Source organism: Fusarium tjaetaba, assembly GCF_013396195.1.
Source record: "Fusarium tjaetaba strain NRRL 66243 chromosome Unknown NRRL66243_c0000204, whole genome shotgun sequence".
Classification (NCBI taxonomy): domain Eukaryota; kingdom Fungi; phylum Ascomycota; class Sordariomycetes; order Hypocreales; family Nectriaceae; genus Fusarium; species Fusarium tjaetaba.
In genome coordinates this window covers 1,104-21,481 of record NW_023501400.1, presented here as the reverse complement: position 1 = coordinate 21,481, position 20,378 = coordinate 1,104, and the positions used below count along the sequence as shown (strand labels likewise).

General features: G+C 48.2%; 9 protein-coding genes across 9 annotated transcripts; 6 read left to right on the top strand and 3 right to left on the bottom strand.

Moving 5' to 3' along the window:
- Window positions 1-1,598: 1,598 nt before the first annotated feature.
- FTJAE_9112 (major facilitator superfamily transporter) lies at window positions 1,599-3,298 on the top strand (the record flags this gene model as incomplete). The annotated part of the gene is made up of 3 exons (XM_037356000.1): window positions 1,599-2,040; window positions 2,087-2,251; window positions 2,301-3,298. 3 exons carry the CDS (start codon window positions 1,599-1,601, stop codon window positions 3,296-3,298), a joined length of 1,605 nt encoding a protein of 534 aa, XP_037203793.1.
- Window positions 3,299-4,040: 742 nt separating this feature from the next.
- On the bottom strand, window positions 4,041-5,849 carry FTJAE_9111 (major facilitator superfamily transporter; the record flags this gene model as incomplete). Its single annotated transcript, XM_037355999.1, has 1 exon — window positions 4,041-5,849. The coding sequence occupies one exon, from the start codon at window positions 5,847-5,849 to the stop codon at window positions 4,041-4,043; it is 1,809 nt and encodes a 602-aa protein (XP_037203792.1).
- Window positions 5,850-8,434: 2,585 nt separating this feature from the next.
- Window positions 8,435-9,661, top strand: FTJAE_9110 (mixed-linked glucanase precursor MLG1; the record flags this gene model as incomplete). Its single annotated transcript, XM_037355998.1, has 5 exons — window positions 8,435-8,569; window positions 8,616-8,905; window positions 8,960-9,154; window positions 9,206-9,449; window positions 9,497-9,661. The coding sequence occupies 5 exons, from the start codon at window positions 8,435-8,437 to the stop codon at window positions 9,659-9,661; spliced, it is 1,029 nt and encodes a 342-aa protein (XP_037203791.1).
- A 2,263-nt stretch (window positions 9,662-11,924) lies between these two features.
- Window positions 11,925-13,133, top strand: FTJAE_9109 (trans-aconitate 2-methyltransferase; the record flags this gene model as incomplete). Its single annotated transcript, XM_037355996.1, has 3 exons — window positions 11,925-12,840; window positions 12,894-13,050; window positions 13,100-13,133. The coding sequence occupies 3 exons, from the start codon at window positions 11,925-11,927 to the stop codon at window positions 13,131-13,133; spliced, it is 1,107 nt and encodes a 368-aa protein (XP_037203790.1).
- A 604-nt stretch (window positions 13,134-13,737) lies between these two features.
- FTJAE_9108 (nad dependent epimerase dehydratase) lies at window positions 13,738-14,658 on the top strand (the record flags this gene model as incomplete). The annotated part of the gene is made up of 1 exon (XM_037355995.1): window positions 13,738-14,658. One exon carries the CDS (start codon window positions 13,738-13,740, stop codon window positions 14,656-14,658), a length of 921 nt encoding a protein of 306 aa, XP_037203789.1.
- Window positions 14,659-15,622: 964 nt separating this feature from the next.
- Window positions 15,623-16,645, bottom strand: FTJAE_9107 (WW domain protein; the record flags this gene model as incomplete). The annotated part of the gene is made up of 1 exon (XM_037355994.1): window positions 15,623-16,645. The coding sequence occupies one exon, from the start codon at window positions 16,643-16,645 to the stop codon at window positions 15,623-15,625; it is 1,023 nt and encodes a 340-aa protein (XP_037203788.1).
- A 587-nt stretch (window positions 16,646-17,232) lies between these two features.
- Window positions 17,233-18,270, top strand: FTJAE_9106 (uncharacterized protein; the record flags this gene model as incomplete). Its single annotated transcript, XM_037355993.1, has 2 exons — window positions 17,233-17,296; window positions 17,378-18,270. The coding sequence occupies 2 exons, from the start codon at window positions 17,233-17,235 to the stop codon at window positions 18,268-18,270; spliced, it is 957 nt and encodes a 318-aa protein (XP_037203787.1).
- A 271-nt stretch (window positions 18,271-18,541) lies between these two features.
- FTJAE_9105 (uncharacterized protein) lies at window positions 18,542-18,910 on the top strand (the record flags this gene model as incomplete). Its single annotated transcript, XM_037355992.1, has 1 exon — window positions 18,542-18,910. One exon carries the CDS (start codon window positions 18,542-18,544, stop codon window positions 18,908-18,910), a length of 369 nt encoding a protein of 122 aa, XP_037203786.1.
- Window positions 18,911-19,636: 726 nt separating this feature from the next.
- Window positions 19,637-20,050, bottom strand: FTJAE_9104 (atp-dependent dna helicase; the record flags this gene model as incomplete). The annotated part of the gene is made up of 2 exons (XM_037355991.1): window positions 19,637-19,809; window positions 19,855-20,050. 2 exons carry the CDS (start codon window positions 20,048-20,050, stop codon window positions 19,637-19,639), a joined length of 369 nt encoding a protein of 122 aa, XP_037203785.1.
- Window positions 20,051-20,378: the final 328 nt, after the last annotated feature.

Here is a 20,378-nt window from a genome sequence, read left to right as displayed (position 1 = left end):
CAAAAATGCTGGCCAAACTTCAGGCTTTATTTTTCCTGGAAGTGTCTGAAGATTATCTCATATTATAGGTAGCTCGAAATCACTCTCATTACATTCTCCGAGAGACCTGAGAGAGCTTGCGCTGCTGAGGTTGATGAGTCTCCAATCTCGAGCGTCAGCATGCTTCTCAAGGCGGACGAGGCAGCTGGTTATGTTCATGGGCTCTTGACACGCGCTGTCGCGATTCCAATTTTGCAATAGATAGGGCACGTTATATTATCCGAGCTTGTAATAAAGTTGTCGCTCGAGAGATCGCGAGAAAAACGATGGTCATCGGAGTAAAATTCGCAGGCGTACTGCTGGTTTCCGACACGGTGGAACAGTCAATTATTTATGCGCGGTAGAGATTTCAAGGACAGACAGGCGTCAAAAGATTACCCATCATCAAAGCGTCGGCCTACCTAGCGAGAGGTTTCTACCTTCCGGATAGAGCAATCCGTATAATTCATCTAGATCTTTGAAAGCTTAGATGTTGCAATCATCTTTTTGTCTGGTTTGCCTTCCTGTTGTTGTTGCGCGTTTGCTCTTCTCACATTCAAGCACTCGTCTGGAAGCGGTGCAACAACATCCAACCAAGCATGATTCTCTCAATTTTGTACTTTCCCTTTGAGTTGCAAAGTTTTTCTCCTGTTTTTGCCTTTTTGTTCTTCTTTTTCTTGTAATGATCCAACTTCTGTTGTCCCTTATCCGGGAGGAACGCTTGATAGGCATTAGCTGTTAGCCAGAATCAATTGGATTGCTTCAAGCAGCAACCTCACGACCTGCACAGTCGCCCCGGAGATTCTTCCCGGCCCATCTACTTTTGTTACTATCTTCTATAACCAGAGTGTCAATGAATTTTACTCTTTTCTGGGCATTGATTCCGGACAAACAGATTAATTCACGACTTCTCCGCTGTGCACATTGAACGGCCTCGGGTCAGCGTGAATATCTGCTGTTAGCTGGAGGGAGATATGGTATAGTTACTGGACACAGGCGAGGCGTTGCACTGCATGCGCTGAAAGTTCAGCACTCCGATTGAGTTCACCAGGGTACCTAACCCAACGGTCCAAATAAAGTTGAAGTTTCAATCCGAAATCTACCTTAGAGTAGCATTGTCAAGTAGGTGATTTATCTCAATTTTAAATTTCTGTCAAGCTTCTAGTGACACAGTCAGAAAGTCAATTATTCCACTCCATGGCAACATTCGCTGTTACTCATGGCATCACGCTTGTAATCCATCACGGTGTTACAAGACCCCAAGAAAATTGAGATCTCAGTCCCTTTCAACTCACAACGTTCCTCGCCCGCAGCCTCCTTGAACAAAAATTAAATAAAATAGTGTCACATTTCTTCTCTCTCCTTGCCTCACTGCCCAATCGCAAAAGACCTAATTGCCGTTCTCATCGGCACGCTACCACGAAGATCATGCAACCCTCCCGGAATCTACATCCCGAACCGAAAGCGAGCCGAACCAGTGCAACCTAATCCTCGAACAAGTGGTTCCTTCAATAATCTCCTGTTTACAAAATCGCCGGTTCCTGTTCGATCGATTTCTCGGCTGCAACATCACGCGTATCATGTCAGAGCCTCAACAGTCACAGCCATCTCAAGATGAACAGCCAAACGAGAAGGACTCTGTCGGCGCGCGCCTCCAGCCCGTGGAGACGGGTGCATCGTACGAGCCTCCGCCCATGAAGACACTTCAGCGGCGTCTTGTTGTTCTTTCTCTTTGCTTGACGCTGTTCCTCTGTGCTTTAGATACTACTATCTTGGCAACGGCGCTTCCCACCATTGGTAAAGAACTTCATGTATCAGCTCGTGAATATGCCTGGATTGGATCGTCGTACACCCTGTCCACGACAGCGGTGACGCCTGTATGGGCAAAGGTATCTGACATCGTTGGTCGCAAGGTTAGCATGATAACTTCCACTGGTCTTTTCATGGCCGGGAGTCTCATTTGTGCTTTGGCGAACTCAAGTGGCATGTTAATCGGAGGAAGAACTGTTCAGGGTCTTGGAGGTAAGCACTCTATACCAAACGACTTCAACCCGCTAACTGGACCCAGGCGGCGGCTGTATGGTTCTCATAACTATCCTGATCGGAGATCTCTTTCCTCTGAAGGATCGTGCCAAATACTATGGCATAACAGGCATAGTGTTTGGCGTGGCTGGAGCCATTGGACCTGTACTGGGTGGTGTCTTCTCTCAGGCAGTGACATGGAGATGGTGCTGTAGGTCGACACCACAAGCCCCTTTGGAGATAGCTGCTAACATTACCAGTCTACATCAACTTACCCTTTGAGGGTATTGCACTGGTTGGGCTGTTCTTTTTGCTCAAGGTCGACATCGAGAAGGTACCTCTTGTCGACGGACTTCGCAGCCTCGACTGGCCTGGCTTTGCTTTCATTATCGGTGGCACCATTTGCTTCCTCTACGGACTTGAAGCTGGTTCAGGTGGACTTGCGCCCTGGAACTCTGCTTTTGTTATCTGCCTTTTGGTCTTTGGAGTCGTCATCTTGGCGCTCTTCATGGTCTGGGAAGCCAAGTTTGCCAAAAATCCCATCATTCCTATAAGAATCTTCCAGAGCACCACCAATATCGCCGCCTTCGCCGTCGCCAACCTTCACTCGTTCATTTTCATTGCCTGCGATTACTTCTTGCCGCTGTACTTCCAAGTCGTTCTGGGCTTTTCGCCAATCATATCCGGAGTCACGCTTTTCCCTCTGATCCTCCCGATGTCGATCTCAACTGGTATCGGAGGACTGATCGTGAGAAAGACCGGCAACTACAAGCTTATCATCTTGGTGGGTGCCGCACTGATGACTTTGGGAATCGGTCTCTTCATTAGCCTCGGTCAACGCAAGGAATGGCCCAAGTTAGTCATAGCAGAGGTTATCGCAGGTCTCGGCTGCGGCGTACTCTTCCAGAACCCTATGATCGCTCTTCAAACGCATGTCCGCCAGAGAGATATGGCGGCGACTATGTCAGCGTACACTTTCATGCGTGGCCTTTTTGTCTCGGTGTCAATTGTTGTTGGAACAGTCTTTATCCAGCGTACTGTTCACGGTGGCAACTTGACTGCTGTGTCTAGTGACAAGGCGCAGGGTGAGACAGACAAGCATGGGTATGTCAGTGGTCTACGTGTTATGTGGGCATTCTACACTGCCTTGTGCGGACTGATGCTTGTGTCGGCTGTTTTTATCAAACCAAAGCCAGTGAAGATGGAGGAAGTCAGTAGTGAGGCAGCAAGTGAGGCTCAGCAGAGTGATAAGCGTTGATGCTGAGAAGAACCAAGTTGAGATGAGCAAGTGTATTAGCGAAACCACCTAGAGACATACAGGATCAAGGTGAGGTTATAGATAAAAGGGATATTTCCACCACTTGAAGGCTTCTGATAGTTCTAAGTGACGTGTCTCGCAATTAGTGACCTCAAGTAGAGGTACGTTTCGGCAAAAAGATTGAGCATCAAACGAAATGACGGCAAAAAGATGTGGTTCCGCCCGGGATCGAACCGGGGACCTTCTCGGTGTTAACGAGATGCCATAACCAACTAGACCACGGAACCCGGGTTTTGGATGACTCATCCGGCACCGCAGAGAATTATGTTGGCAGGCTGATTGTCCCTGGGAAGAATTGGATCGCATTTCGAAGGTCGTGGACGCAAATGGGATGAGAGGCTCGCCTCCAACTGAAGTGCAAAGGTTGGAAACTTCTTTACGATTGATCGGTTTCGATAAGGTTAAGCATCGAACAGCGGGGTATCAACGGCCGGGGTCGTAGTAAGAGCGACGATTGGTGACGCGACACGTGTGACCTTAAATTTGAGGGTGACCAGCGACAACTTCATTCTGTCACGAACACGTCACGGCGATAACATCAAAGAGGAACTGCAATGAATGGCATTGATAGATGAATTGGGTATTAAGTAGATTGAAGTAAAGTCTATAGTAAAATTAAACGCTATGATGCCACCAATTAATTTTCGGGTTTCCAGCCCCAGTAATAACTTTTATGAGATGATTATGTGAATGATTGCTTGGTGTTGACTCTGTCAATGTCGTAAGGGTTGCCCTCATACGACCTGCGACGCGACGCCATTGAAGCCCGAGACGCGCGCGATGCATGAGAAGCGTGCGATCGTACAGAGTGATGTGTCCTGCTAGCAGTGATGGGAGCGTAGGCAGGCTCCTCAACCTCAGTTGAGGCATCGTCGTCAAAGTTCTCCTCCTCAGGCACAGTCTCGTCATTCTTCTCCTCCTCAGATGGGGGAGCAGCGTCGTTTTGAAGCTTGCGCATGAAAGCAGCGGACTGAGCAGCGAATTTGCACTTCTCGCGGATGGAAGCGCCGTACTTGTAAAAGAGGAAAGGGAAGGGAACGCAAGCCAGGGCGAGGAAAGCAGGGACTGAAGAAGCCCAGTGAATACCGAGGTCTTTGTACATGTAAGTTGTGAAGAGAGGGAATGCGGCACCGAAGAGAGATCGGAGAACCGAGTTGGCAGCCAGGACAGAGGCGGCGAAGATGGTGTAGGAGTCAATGAGATAGTTCATAACACTGAGGAAGACAAGGACCATGCCGAATCCGAAGGGGACTCCGGCAGCGATACTGGCCATCCAGTGGATGCTAGGGTCGTTGGTCCAGGCGAACCAGAAAAGGCCAATAGGCAGACAGACGGAACCGATAAGACAGGCAGGGAGACGAGCCTCGGGGGGTGCGAAGCCACCGTTCTTCTGCTCGATCTTGATGTAGCGCTTGTTCTGGGGGATGGTGTATGCGATAGCCAAGAGCATGCCGACCATGATGCCAAGGAAGGCCAGGCCACCGACACCAGAGTTCCAGCCGCGGTTCTGCTGATAGACAATAGGGAAAGCGCCGAAGAGCATATACAGGGTGCCATAAACGATAGCCATGTAGATGGAGAGGAGAAGGACGATAGGCTCCTTGAATAGCAAGATCCAAGGTCTAGACAGGGCGGTCTTGAAAGACTCGGTAAGAGTAATCTTACCACGCTCGTAGTCAATCTGGCTGACATAGACATGTCCTGTGATCTTGGAGAGCTTGGAGGCGCGTTGTCGGAGGAGGACGGGGGCGTATGTCTCGGGGACCAAAAGGGTACCGACAATCCAGAGAGCGCCAGAGAAGGCACCGAGGAAGCCCATGACCCAGCGCCAACCAGCGTTCATACCGAGGAAACCTCCAATGATGGGACCAAGGACGGGTCCAAGGAAGGGAGCAGCAGCGAAGATGGCCATGGCGAGACCACGCTGAGAGGCAGGGAACATGTCGGCGATGGTACCACCAGCGTTGGTGAGAGGCGATGAGCCAAAAGCGCCAGCGAAGAAACGGAGGACGATCAGGGTCTGAGCGTTCTGTGCGCCCGCGCAGCCAGAGTTGAAGGCAGTGAGGGCAGCATAGGTACCGATGAAGAGGTATTGACGACCGAACATCTCACTAAGAGGGGCCCAGAGAAGGGGACCAATAGCGAAACCTAAGACGAAGAGTGACACACCCAGGGTAGCTACCTCTTGGCTGATGTGGAATTCCATGATGATCTCGCGGATACCGCCAGTGTAAGCCGACGACACGAGCGCGACGGCAAGGGTTGTGAGAGCGACGGTCATGGTGATGAACCACTTCTTGACCAAGCTCCAGCCCATGGGGTTTCGGGGATCGTTGGGGATCCATTTCACACGGTAGGGGTCTTCCTCAGTACCTGAGCCATCGTACTTGTAATCTCGAACCTCTGGTGTGATGCCAGCTTGGTCAGCGACCAATCGCCAGTAGGGTATTCTTGTCCGCGCAGGGACTTCGATGTTTTCCGAGTCGCTCATCGCTGTGGTCGTAATAATCTAACTACCGATCGAGGCTGTGGAATAATTAACGTTTGGGTGTTCCACGTCGGTTAGTGTTATTGCGATCTGTGGTGTGAGAGACAAGATCTAATGTCGATCATCGGTGACTCGGGGAGCCAAGGCAGTTTATAAACAGAGACAAAGGAAGGTTCCACATCGAAACGGTAGAAATTTTTATTAATCAACGACGTAACGAACACGACTAACGACTAAGGAGTTCAAATCTCTCGAATTCCATGGCATGGATTCGTCGGATCCGCCGACCGGCCGTAAGTGCCCGTACAGGCTTGGGCTTCTCGTGGTGACTGGGTCCTTGCGTTAAATCCGTCAAGGGATGATATCACCAAGCGAGACGCTAGAACCTTCTGGGTTATCCCTTTATGTATGCCTCGGCCCATCTCCCTTAGCATGTCGGACCCGGAACGGGGTTTTCGGCCGTAATCATATAAACCCCGGCCCTCGATACGGATATTTTTTTACTTTGGACTGGTTACAGTCGGAAACTGCGCGGGTTTATACTATCTGCGACGTAACGCTTACTATCCAGATGCAAGAGATTATGTTTTGGGTTTGATGATGCACATTCTCTACGTACTTTGACTGTTTCGGAGAGCTGATCGAGTCCGTCAAGACTTCGTCCGCGGAAACTCCATGGACATTAGTACGAAAACTTTGCGAAAATAGGTTCATTGGTTGAGATTTGTGCTAAAAATCCTTTTGCCACGGAGTTGCGTCATGACTTTTCCCGAATTCCGGTTTCAGCTTAGCAATTGCTCGGTCCCGAGGCACACATTTCGCCTAACCCAGCTCCTTCGCCTTAGAGACGGAGCTTGATGACTCGTGAACTCCTGTTGCTTATCGCATGATCCGCTTGTTAAGCACCAGGGTAGATCTCTTGTATCTAGATTCGAGGGTTTGAAATGGAGATCTTTTACGTAGTATCCAATCTTACCAATGTCCCGGAGTTAGGATATGGCGATATGCTTTGGCCCAACAAATGTCAGAGTGAATAAACTTCTCTAGGGTCATGCCATGGCCGACATGGTCTATTTATGTCCAGTGTTAATATCTGCAGTATTACATCGAGGTAGCAACATGGAAGATTTAACTCAACATGAAGTCAGGATCAAAGCAAACAAGTTTGTAGATAGAAAACACTAAGTACTAAAATTATTATTACCTCTAAATAATGTTCCTGCTTCTCAAAATCACTCTGACTCTCAAAGCAATTAAAAAGCTGCAGGGTAGGACAGACCCATGCAGTCGTCTCACGGTATCACGCGAGTCGGAATCCCGCTGCAGACTGGAGTTGACAATGACGCGTCACTTAAATACCAAGTCCGTTCCGTGACACGAAACACGTCCAGCCAATTCCGTTCCTCCATCTCAACAAGGAATTGGTAAGCCTGTATTTGTTCAGGCGAATTTGACAGAGCCGTTCGTCTCTTCGGAGCGCGTCGCTCTGCTCCAGGCTCCTGAGACCTTACTCCCACTCGAACTTTCAGCAAAACAGCTAGGTTCCGTGGTCTAGTTGGTTATGGCATCTCGTTAACACCGAGAAGGTCCCCGGTTCGATCCCGGGCGGAACCACGTTTTTTGTCCTTCGGCACTTTGATCTCGCCAAGACGGGCACCATCTTTTTGCCAAGCACCACCAACTCATGTTTTCTAACGGTTCTTGTCCGTATTCTTATTAGATCCGCCATAGGGTTCTGTCCAATGGTCATTCCGTACTTTTTATTTGGAATTTCTACTCGTACGCTCAGTTGAACGCCTTCTGAATCGCATACGGAAGGCGGTCAGAGTCATCAGACCATGCACAATCGATCCTATGCGCTGTAATGCTGCCAGCTGGACATCCAGGAACTTATGCTGAGCCATATTGATGCGTAGGAATATGCAACGTTAACCTTGAGTTCGTCTAGACCATTCCGTTCAACAGTTTAGCCCAGGCCTCCCGTCCCAAGCTAGCCCTACGCAACCACAAACAACCCCGGATCTAGTAGGGCCGAACCAGGAACCAGATCAGGCTGGAATTGAACCGTTCTTCTGCAATGCATGCACATACGTCGCAAACAATTCATCGCGACTGGCTGGCTATATCGGTTAAGCATCTTGTATCACATTGTGCAACACTTTACGTGCTTTTGCCATATAATCATGAGGTCTATTGTCTTCGAACAATTGCTCAAATCCTAGCATTATTGAAGGAACATAATGGCCTCACGTCGTATGACTGGCACTGCCCCGAATCAAATTTGCTCATTTTCCAAAGGACCACTCAGCCCCGTTATCCTAAGCACTAATGACCCTTGCTCGTTGGGCTGTTAGTGACAACCAGGGCACGTGCATAGCGAAGGATGGCGCTTGGGAATACGCTTGTCTCGAGCATAGTTTCCGATGCGAAGCAGCGAATGGCGGAGGTAGCTTCGAACCACGGTGAGCTGAGGATCGGGCCGTGCAGTGATCCTTTCAGCTACGGCATTTGGTATGTAAAGCTGAACTATCCCAGCGACGATCTTGATTCATCGCCAACTGCACTTCTTCCTCTTCGCAAGGCTCAATATGCATTCATCTTTGTTCACGCTATTGGTGGTAGCGGCATCTGCCCAGGCCTCTTGTGCCCGGACTACGCGCAAGTTCTCTCTCAAGACCACTTACGACTCCAGCAACTTCTTTGATCAGTTTTACTTCAGAGATGTATGTTCTTGATCTCACAATAAACCGGACGACTCTGACAAGATAGGCTGCCTATTACGATAGCATTGACCCTTCCTACGGAGGTGATCCTACCCACGGATCAGTCAACTACTTGAGCAAAAGCAAAGCTCAGTCTGCTGGTCTTGCCAAAACAACCAACGGCCAAGTTTACGTCGGTGTCGACTCTGTGAACAAGGCTAAACTGCTCGGTTCAAGCAAGACCAGACACGGCAGAGATAGTGTCCGTCTGGAATCCAAGGCTACTTATGGCAATGGTCTTTTGATTGCCGACATTGAGCACATGCCTGGTACGGCTTGTGGTGTTTGGCCATCCTTGTGAGTCTCATATAATTGGGTGTTCCGGGCCTGATAAGCTAACAACTGTCGCAGCTGGTCGTACAACTTTGACGAGGACCCAGTCGGGGAGATTGACATCATCGAAGGAATCAACGACCAAAGCCAAAACGTCGTCTCATTGCATACATGCGGTGCTTGCAAGTTCACCAAGATCGGCGGTCTTGACGAGCGCCCTAACTGCAACAACGGCGGGACTGAGTCTGAGCAATGCGAGGATGGCACCAACTAGTCAGTGTATCATGGAACAATGCAAGACAACAAACTAACTTAGGTTCTCAGCGACGGTTGCGGTAGCACTCACGCCTCAGGTTCATATGGATCGGCCTTCAACAAGGGCAAGGGAGGTGTCTATGCTGTCTGGCTTGAGTCAGATGCTCTGAAGATCTACTGGTTCAACCGCAAGAGCATTCCAGCCGACATCAAGTCTGGAAACCCCGATCCCAGCAAATGGGGTACTCCTGCTTCGCAGTTCCTCAGCGGTTCTGGATGTAATGTTGGAAAGTACTTCAAGGGGCAAACCATCGTAAGTCTAACAGTAAACACAAACAAACGGGTGCTAATGAGAAATAGATCATCAATACTGCGTTCTGTGGAGACAACATCGATCAAGGCACTTGGAACGAAGAGTGCAAGGCTTCTACTGGATCCAAGACCTGCGATGACTATGTCACCAACCACCCTGAGGCTTTCAAAGAGTCGTACTGGCTCTTCAACTCCATCAAGTATTACCAATAGTTAATGTAGTTAGATCAGAAGTAAGTGTGTTATGTTTTGGTTTGCATGCTTTCCAAGATTAGGTCAACGATTTCACTTCTTTCAATATCATCAATGGTAGCTGCTTTCCTTGTGATCTAGTCAAAAATATTTAGTTGTCCAAGGCTCGAAGACCCAGGATCTTAGATCTTTTCTGAGTCGTAACGCCAATGCTCTACACCAGTCTTGTTTTCAACATACTTAAGGACTCCTATAATTGCCCCCATTTTATTGACCGCTTCATCGCCAGCGTCGCGTCTAGCCTGGCATTTCTCGCACTGTTTGAGCTTTATACTGTTGTAGTTCCCACAAATTGCTTCCCCTTGATACTGCATGCACTTCCAGAATATCACTTTTTCGTGTACTTCAGTTGACCTGATCCAGTTGGTGGTTCCGGAGTTCGCCATAGTGACTCCTTGGATATTCCTGAGACGGGCTGAGTTGAAAAGGTCGTATTAGTCTTTTAATTTCTCTTCAGGGTATGGTGTAATCTGAAGGAGATATTTGTGGAGGGCTTTTATAGTCGTAATTGTCACCTGTCAGAATTTTGCCAAACCCTCTTCACTGTAGTGATTGCTACACATGTAGCCGTGATACTAGACGGTACTGCATTGCAGGCCATTAACCGGCAGTGGAAAACCCAGTGAATGGTTATTGAAGACTCCGTAATGCAATCCATATTATTGAGGGTAAGGAATATTGTAACTCCAGATGGAACATAGTCGATGCCTCATAGGACAGCAGTTCCTTCATGAGCTGAATAGAACAACACACAAGCACAGAAGAAGAGAAAAGTATTACTTCTTTTAAGCATTTTCTGCATGTTCTTTCTAGTCATGTTGCTCACAGTAAAGCCTATTAAATGCCTGTGATAAGAAGTGTCTTTGGCCTTCATTCAGAGCTTCAAACCTTCTGTGAACATAAAAGTCAACATTGAAATATCGAATGCAGTATATGAGACACCATGAAAATCCTGGACTGATTATTTGTTTTTGGTACGTTCAGCATATAGTCACTAGTTGTAGTCTTTAGCCGAATGCCATCAAGATCCGGCCACAAGTCACAACTTGCAGATCGCCACAGTGAATGCAATAACGTTTTGGATATTGCCCCAACTTCCCTTTGTGTTGACTCCTGGGTAGAGGGCGAGTAGTGATACTAAATAGAATTGGCAATGGACAGAACATATGTGTCCAACATGGGTTTACTCCATTCAGAGCCTGATAATTGAGTGTTGGTGCATCAGCAACCACTGGGATTGCTGGCAACGCATGTTCCTACGTCATGGAAGGGAATTCTTCCGTCACAGTTGGCGCTGGTGGTGCGGTCAGGAACAGCAGCTGAAGTCTCGGTTGAAACAGAGAGTATCTCAGCGGTACAATCGGCGGTAGCATTCACTATCGAGAGAAAGCTAGTGAGGAACTTGGTGAGAGTCTTACTGAATTCAGTAACTTGTCTCAGCCATGGTGGTGGCGATAAGGTCCAGCGCTCACGTCGTTGGCAACGATGAAGACCAACATGTCCATGGGAATTCGAAACAATGCCAATGTCGCGACGCCCGATGGCTCGATAACAGTGGAAAACTAGAAAACAGATGCCGTGTGTCTGGCATCGTATTTGATGACACTTCATCTTATCCTTTACGACCGCATTTCCATGCCCTTTGAGCCATATCGGGCCGAACCTAAAATACAAAAGGGAACAAACCCGAAATCTACCCCGGCCCCTTCAGTGCGAAGGTTTGTGGCTGAAGATTTATCCAATGGCCCTCGACCGATAAGGCGCCTTACAGGGCTAAAAGCCGATAGTTTTGGCCGAACCCATGGCTTCGAGGCAGACACAGCACATGAAGCTTGGCAGGAAGAGCTCAATCAGCCCAAACCAAGAGCAAGCACACAGCGTTGGGTACCAGAAAATGCTTATACCTGATGCTGATAGTGAATAATGAAATCAATCGATGAGTCAGCCGTCAAAACCAAGTTATTAGAGTCTACATACTTGATGCATTGAATGTCTCGGGGAACTTCAAACACCCTGTCGATGATTCGCCGGGATCAAAGTTCATGACTGTACACTACTGCAAGGGTTGCGCTTACGGCTTCCTAACCGGGTTCCCCCTCAATAACCTGACGCTAGCCCTCCTTTTTCGCATGCCAGCTGTCAAAATATCTCACCTTCGCTTGGACGCTTCCTTATACAAACCCCCGCTGAACTTTGCTCGAGTGTTCACATAAAGTTTGCAAGCATGGCAGGGTCACCTCCAACCTCAAAATCCCCTTCCCCGAAGGAATCATCGCCAAAGGAGTCATCGCCAAAGGGTTCGTCACCCAAGGAATCATCACCCCACGAACAGACAGCGCCACTAGAGCCCGCTGGTCAGCTCGAGGCAGATGAGGGGAACATCGGCGACAACGATTCAGCCATCGGCGAAAATGATGCTGGGAGCTCCACAGCTTCGATCGCCTCCAGCATTTACAAATACAGAATTGAAAATGGCAGAACATATCATGCTTACAAAGACGGCATCTATGTCGGCCCAAACGATAACTCAGAGCAAGACCGCCTGGATCTTCAACATGCGCTTTGTCTCCTCACTTTTGACAACCAGTTATACCTTGCGCCCATCTTTGAAGAGGGCGAGACACCCGTGAGACGGGTATTAGACATCGGCACTGGTACAGGGTGCTGGGCAATTGACTTTGCTGATGATCACCCTGAAGCGTCTGTTATTGGCGTTGACCTGAGCCCAATCCAGCCTGCATTCGTGCCGCCTAACGTCGAGTTCCAGATTGATGACGTGGAAGAAGACTGGACATTCTCAGAGCCATTTGACTATATCTATACCAGATTTATGACGGTCTCGCTTGCCAACTGGCCACGGTTCTTCGGGCAAAGTTTCACGAATCTAAATCCAGGTGGCTGGCTGGAGGTCGTGGATATCCTTCCCCCAACCTCAGATGATGGTACATTGGCTCCTGAAACGGCTCTATATCAGTGGTCGAAACTCTTGCTTGAAGCAACAGAAAAGATGGGTCGACCGTTTGGTGAAACAATGACCTATAAGACACAGATGGAGGCTGCTGGCTTCCAGAACGTCACACAGCGAGTTTTTAAATGGCCACAAAACCGTTGGCCTAGGGAAAAAAAGTATAAAGAGCTAGGTAAACGAATACCTCCTGGTGCCATTGATAGAAGGCAAACTGACGTGATTCAGGTTCTTGGACCCTCGAGAATATTTCTGGCGGTCTTGACGCGATTAGTAGTGCTCTCTTCACTAGAGTCCTGGGCTGGTCGAAACCTCAGTTGGATGTTTTCCTGACTGACGTTAGAAAAGATCTCAAGAACCAGTCCATCCACGCTTATTGGCCTATGTGAGTTATTGACCTTGACCACAGGGAAAGAAAGCTAACGCGAATACAGATACGTCATTTGTGGACAAAAGCCTCAAGAGTAATGTGAACACTTGATGACATCATGAGACCTGTTTGCGGAAAAGTCGATGAATAAGAAGAAAAGTAACGAACAACCCAGATTTGCCACGCCCTGAAGAAAGCCAGACACGTGTATATAGAACTTATGTTATCTGAATTTTATAGATAAAGGCACCTCTGAAAACAATATCATATGTGACTCTGCCTGCTGTAGTGACCAGTCATGTCTCACGGGCCCTGCCGTTGTTGTGACAAATCAAAGCAAAACCTTCGCGGAGTTGCTCCTCACATTAATCAGACACGGAAGAACAGCACGGCCGACTCGTCATGCTATTTGTTCTTGCGTACATGATTATCTAAAGCGGGAAAATCTGAATCCTTCACGGTCCAGACCATGATGGATCCATGGTGCTAGGACGAATAGAACGTGTTGAGGTTCGCGGACTATTGTAGGCGTAGGACAACGAAAGTCCGCAACTCCGCGCTTTGACATAGCACAGAAACGAACCATGCGTAGTTTATAAGCCCGTATAGCCGTGCCTATTGAACTTTAAAGTATTTCATACAAGCGACTAAAACACATTCATAGTAATCCCAACCCAGGAGGTCATTTTCACGACTTACACAATGTCACATAACGTCGTTTTCGTCACCGGTGCCACCGGCTCCCAAGGATCTGCTGTTGCAAGACTACTCCTTGAGCTTGGTTGGACCGTACGCGCCACGGCTCGTAACATGGAATCTCCTGCCGCCAAGAGACTACAAGATCAAGGTGCTGAAGTTACCCTTGGCGACTGGGACAACGAAGCAGTTCTTAGAGAGGTCATTGGTGGATGCACATACGTATTCATGAATCTGGTACCAAATATCACAACATTCACGTCGGAGGTACCAGCAGCGAAACGCATCATCGACATATCGAAGACAGCAGGCGTCAAACATATGATCTACTCCAGCGGTATGGCAATCAAAGACATGGAAAAAGACAAATATCATGACCCAGAACACCCTGTTGTACGCGCCCACGGATGGAAGAAAGAAGTTGAAAACCTCGTCAAGGACGCCGGTTTCGAGAGGTGGACAATTCTCCGAGGGGGTTTCTTCATGTGTAACTTCCTGGAGCCTAAAGTCAATATCATGTGCTCTGGTCTCGTAGCTAGCAACACGTGGTCAACTGCCTACACGCCCGAGGAAGAGCTACCAGTCATGGATGTCGAGGACCTTGCAAAGTTTGCTGTGGCGGCTTTTAGTGAGCCAACCCGCTTCAATAAGCAGACCATCGAAATTGCAAGTGAGAAACTCTCGCCAGATGAGATCATGCAACAACTGGGCCAAGCAAGCGGAAAGCCTTTAAAAGCTGTTTATTTGACCGACGATGAGATCGAAGTGAAGAAGAATGAGGATATATTTGTGGCTGTACAGTTAATGTCAAGGGGCTTGGGAGACAAAGTCGATATCGGAGAAGTTGAGGGTTGGGGGATCCCTTTGACAACCTTCAAAGAGTTCCTTGAGAGGGAACGCTCCTGGGTTGAAAGCACTTTCGCATGATGAGCCATTAGCACGTCGTGATCAGCCTCATGCCAAGTCTAGATACAATTCACAACCTTTATATACGCTTGGAAGAAATATGTTTAGTGGCTTTCTTGTGAGGCTGTATTGCGCCGCCTACACAGGTCCACAAGTTTATCACCAATAAGCTTTCCAATAGCCATCAGCCCCCAGGCAGTATCGTAGACTAGTGGATGCTATAGAGTGAACTGAAGGCTGGAGGAATTAACTTCAGGCAACTGACCTCGGCAGGCGAAAGTATGGGTATCTGACCTATAGGAAGGTTCTGAACCAAATATAATCTTCCATCACGCTCATATACTTTACTTGGCTTCAGTAACTGTCTGAACCTTGACATATTGGCCTGACAAGAACGAGTATAAAGTGTCGCCCTTCCCCCTTTCTTTCATTTTCTTTTTCTTCTTCTCTATACATCCTAGTGCATGGGTTTTTTCCTGCTCTGTGAAGCAACAAGCTGAGAGAGGAATTTTGCTGATTGAAAGCCTCCTATTCTTTCATCAAAACCACCAGCTCTATACTGGGTGCGCCTGGTATGGGAATTTTTGGAACCTTTTTACTGACTGATTGTCTTCATTTCTTTCGCCAATGCTTGAGGCATTGGGTCTTCGCATCAGCAAATATGGAGGCCGATGATGTTTCCTCTGCTTTTGCCCTAAAGCTCTGGATATGAGGCTTTTCCATGGAAATTACTTTTCAATTTTCAACATCACTTTTATGAACCCATTCCATATTGCGGCAAATGTAATGCTAGAACATGACGGAACTGACTTGGAGGTTGGAGCTAACAACACCAGACGAATCGCATATTTTCTTGGATCTCATGGTGAATCCTGTATATGTGCCCTTCTGATATGATGTTAAGACTTGTACGAAGTGAAGACTGAGACCAGTCAAATTGTAGAACTGGTAGGTGATCTGTATACAGGTGATGCGCCAACCCTCCTTAAACGTCTTCTGTGTTCGAGTTGTTCCACTTCTCCACCATCTTTAGAGAATCATTCCAAAGCCTCTGCTCATCCTTGGGGTTGTAAGTGTGAGAAACATACGTGTACGAAGTCGAAACGCCATCGTCTTCGCCCCGTTCCGCAGCACTACAGTTGGTGATGTAAACACCCCCTCTTTCTTCCCATTCTCTACCCACGGCAGCGACCAAAGTACTTGAAGCCGCTTGCTCAAGACTCTGAACCTCATTCATTTTGTCGCCAATAACCCCCGCCATCACTTCCTGGGGAATATGACGACCAATATTGGAGGCAACCAGTCCCGGAGCAACACTAGTCGCATGGATCCCCCTGTGACCATATCGACGTTCAATCTCATTGGCCATGTAGGTATTGGCGGTCTTGGAGCGAGCGTATGCTTCCCAGGGCGTATAAGCGGAGGCACCACTGGTCTCATAATTGTAGTCGTTCGAAACGGGTATGCCTTGCATGCGATGAGCAGTAGCTCCGACGACAACGACACGAGACTGGAATTTCTCAGTTGACCCTTTGAGAAGGCTGGGTTTGAGGAGCTCAAATAAGAGGAAGTGAGATAAGTGGTTCGTAGCAAACTGCTCTTCAAAGCCATCGGTAGTAGTTGTAAGCTCTGGAACGGCCATGACACCAGCATTGGCGATGAAGATACTGAGCTCGTCGGTCTCAGAAAGGATGGTCTTTGCGGCAGCTCTAACACTGTCCATAGAGCTCAGCTCAAGTTGCACAAGCCTCATCTGACCCGGGTTCCAGAAGTCAGCGAGAGCTTCCTTGGCTTTATCAAGGTTTCGGGCAGTCAGGAAGAGCTTTATGCCTGTAGCAGCAAGAGCCCGTGCGGTTTCTATGCCGATACCGGATGAAACGCCAGTGATGACTGCTGCCTTTCCAACGAGTTGGTTCTGCATTTGCTCATCCTGCACTACCTGCAGAGCAGTTGGCCGGCTGTCACCTGGGCCTTGAGGGTTGGTGTAGAGAGAGGCGTAACGAGACATGTTAAAGGTGTGTAAATTGGATTTTGAAAAGCAGGATTATTGGGTCGAAGCGGAATGTTGGATTGAATTGAAGAGAATTTGGTATACTATTGCAGCTTCTCCTGAATTTATAGTAGATTTGTCGCAGCTCAGTACGCCGCCCAAAACTTTTACCAAAACCATCATGCTAAGTCCACTTCAAGTCGTGATGACATTGTAACCCAAAAGAGAATGATGCACCGAAGGATTCCCCAAGGTCCACCATGCATGCTGCTGGTCGCTTGGATGGAGTCATAGCGCTTGTCAATAGTGCATTATCGGAACAAAAGGAAACGTTGAGCAAGGGCCCGAGGAATATTCGCTATCGGAGTTAGCAGATCATATCATGCGCGGATGACTTTTTATCTCGATTCGTATTAGCGTGACATATCTCGGCTCGCCAGCTCACATGGATACTTTATCCGTCACAAATCCTATTCCCACCATCTTCCTGATCAAAGCTTCCTGATCAAAGCTTACATTTTTACTACTTTCGTTATAGCTCGCCGGCCTTTTGATTGATCACCACTGCTGGAGATTAGCAAGCCCCGTCACGAATCCGATCGATTATGGAAGATGCTGAGAGAAAGCAGCGGCGCAAGCTGCAGAACAGGATCAACCAACGAGCTCGCCGTAAGTAGTTGATGGACAGTTCTGATTACAATGCTTCCTATCTCGGAGGCTAGCTTGGCCATGTCTAACTTTTGCACGCAGGAAATCGCATGAACAATGATGACACAACCAAAAGTTGTGCCAAGCAGCAACGGCCGACATTCGGAGTCAAGCTCTGGAGGGTGGATGAATTCGGACTTGAGGCCGGAGCCGACAACGATGGATGCTGCATCACTAAGCAAGACCCGAGGTTGTTTCTTACCACTGTATACAAGGGAACATTGAGCACCACAGATGTTGAAGTATACAGCCAGCAACTTGAAATGCATCAACGTCTACGGGCATCGAAGGGCGGGGTGTCTCCTCTCTCGGACCAACTTCTGTATCTCATAAACTACAATGCTTTCCGAGGGCTTTTTCAGAACAAGGTAACACTGTCAAAGGTGGCGAGTCATCTTGTACTGGAGGAGAGTCGGCATGAGAAACTGGATGTGATGGCTGGCTTAAAGCGCGATGCCATTTGTGTCGAAGCAGGTCAGGATATACCGCCTCATCTTCGTCCTACAGCCCTGCAATCAACAAGGGCACATGCAACCTGGATCGATCTCATTCCGTTTCCGAAGATGAGGGACAATCTTATCACTCACCATGATCATTTCAATCATCGACTACTCGTCACTGACATCATAGGAGATCTACTGGAAGACATCATGTTCAACAAATATGGAGAGGGCACTGGGCCAAGAGGACGGCGACTTGTGTCGAGAGGCAAACCTAGCGACTATGCTTTAGATCGGCGCGGCTTGATTCTATGGGGAGAACCGTATCGTATGGAGAGCTGGGAGGCGACGCCTCAATTTCTGGAAAGATGGGGTTGGGCTGTTGAAGGATGTCCCGAGCTGATGATGGCAACAAATCATTGGAGAGCATTGAGGGGAGAAGTCCCATTGGTGTTTGAGAGACAAAACACAGGACAAGTTGAGAATCTGGAGTAACAACGGGTAATGGAGCTGGCTTTGGGATTTTGTGGAACCTCGAGGTCAAGTCAATTGAAGTGTCAATGACATCAACCATTGTCATGATTGATGATATGTCGGCTTCGAATGTCGTCATTACTTTTGCTACAGCAACAACCTATGAAACAGCCACGATTCTTCTTCTTCGTCGACCATTCAACACAAACTCCAACACCGGTCATCCAATCCTTTACAGAAATTCTCAAATTCCCGAAAATACATCACCTACTCGTCTCGTCTCGTTGAAATCATGGCCATCGCACGTCAAACATTCTCCTCCTTTAGACGCATCGCCACCGTCACATCTGCGCTTCGATGCCAACCTGTGCTGAGCCCATATACCTCTATCCGCATGAACTCGGGCAAGGTCAAGACACCAGTATCCTCTGATCCCAACCACGATAAGAACAATCCCCCAGTCGCCGATCAGTCAGACGGAGCCATGGCTTCGCTGAAGGGCGCACCGGGTAAACGCGATGCGAGCTCGTTCGAAGACAAGAACATGACAGAGAAGGAGAAGAAAACCAACAGTCAGAATGCTCAAGAGAAGGATAGTAGAGAGGGAAGCAATGGCGAGGCAGGCCATTTCGAGAAATCCGGCAGGAAACCCAAGATTTAAAGAGTATGGATCACTTTTACTCTACGTATACAAAGAACTAGGGACACCAAAAAGAGATTCCATTCATAAGATATCCAGTTCATGAGTCGTTGTTGAGGTTATTCAGAGTCGAAGCCTGCTCATCGTTACACCGGTGCACGTGATCTGCAAAGATTATTTTCACCGTACTCTGCACTGTTGTCACAAAAAAGTAAACATTCACGACTCTCTACTTTCAGAAACCCTTGACCTAACTGGAAAATGTGCGGGATTGTGCCGTTCGTCAAAGGCCTATACGAGGATCTCATGGAAGCCATCGATGACCTCTTTCCAAATCGTTCTACGGATTCGACACCGCTGATCAATAACCGTCAACCATTTCAATTTCAGCAGCCCCATCAACAAGCGTACACTGTAACAGCCCGCCCGGTCGCAGAAACTCATCGCCGAGCGACGGAGAGGCTCGAAGTCAGAGCTGCTTCCGCAAGAATGCCTTCACCCCCGAGAGGCGACCCTACGCAATGATTATGAGTGAGAGGACAGAACGCGCAGTCAGCCACCTGAGACACGATGCAGACAGCAAAGCTGATGCAGCGACGCGCCACTCTTTTACACTTGACGACCTTTGGAAAGGACTGCGATAAATTGGAGCATCGGCGTTCTTTTATGAGCTATCTTACATACCGACCAAAGAAATCCAACACGAGAACATCATGCCAGAAACCATCATTTGCCCGGATGCACTCATCAACCCTCCAGCTCACAATTCATAAAATGTCGACAGAACCCGATAGCGAATTCTTTTGCACTCTGCTCATCAAAAGGATCATACTCGTCCTCCTTGGGCGTCGGCCACATAATCACCAAAATCTCTCCGCCTTCCTCGGCAATCATTGCTTCGTCATCACTTCCGACGCGTCCTATGAGAGCGATGATTTCTTGATTTGACCAGCTTCTGCACATACGCACGCGTATCAATCCTTGCTCCGCAGGCCCCGTCGTCATACACATCCATTTATCGTCCATGTCCTGTGGACAATGGCCAAGCATGAGGTTTTTCATATTTGGGCCAGATAAGCGGATGCGCCATTCTGCGCTGCAGGGGGTTTCGATGAATTTGACGTTAATGCGAGAGCCGGTGAATCTCTTTTGGGTTGTCATGGTGAAGTTTTTGTTGGTTGGTCTTTGGTTTGAGACTTGTGATATTTTAACGATGATGCTTTAAGATATTGAGTAGGATGGAGGCAACAAATATTTATTCATTTTCGGCGTGGAATGCTACATATCAAGGGTGTTTGTTGTAACCTGAGTCATGCCGCTTGTCTGCCTTCCCATGACTCCGCCTCAATAGAGGATCCAAACCTGAGGCAAAGCCTTTCGTGATAAGCGACCAAAATCTCACTGCATAAACCCCCAGGATCATGAATTGCCGTAGCGCTGCAATTTCTTGGGACATAAACCTCGGGCTTTGTTTGTGACACGAGGGCTG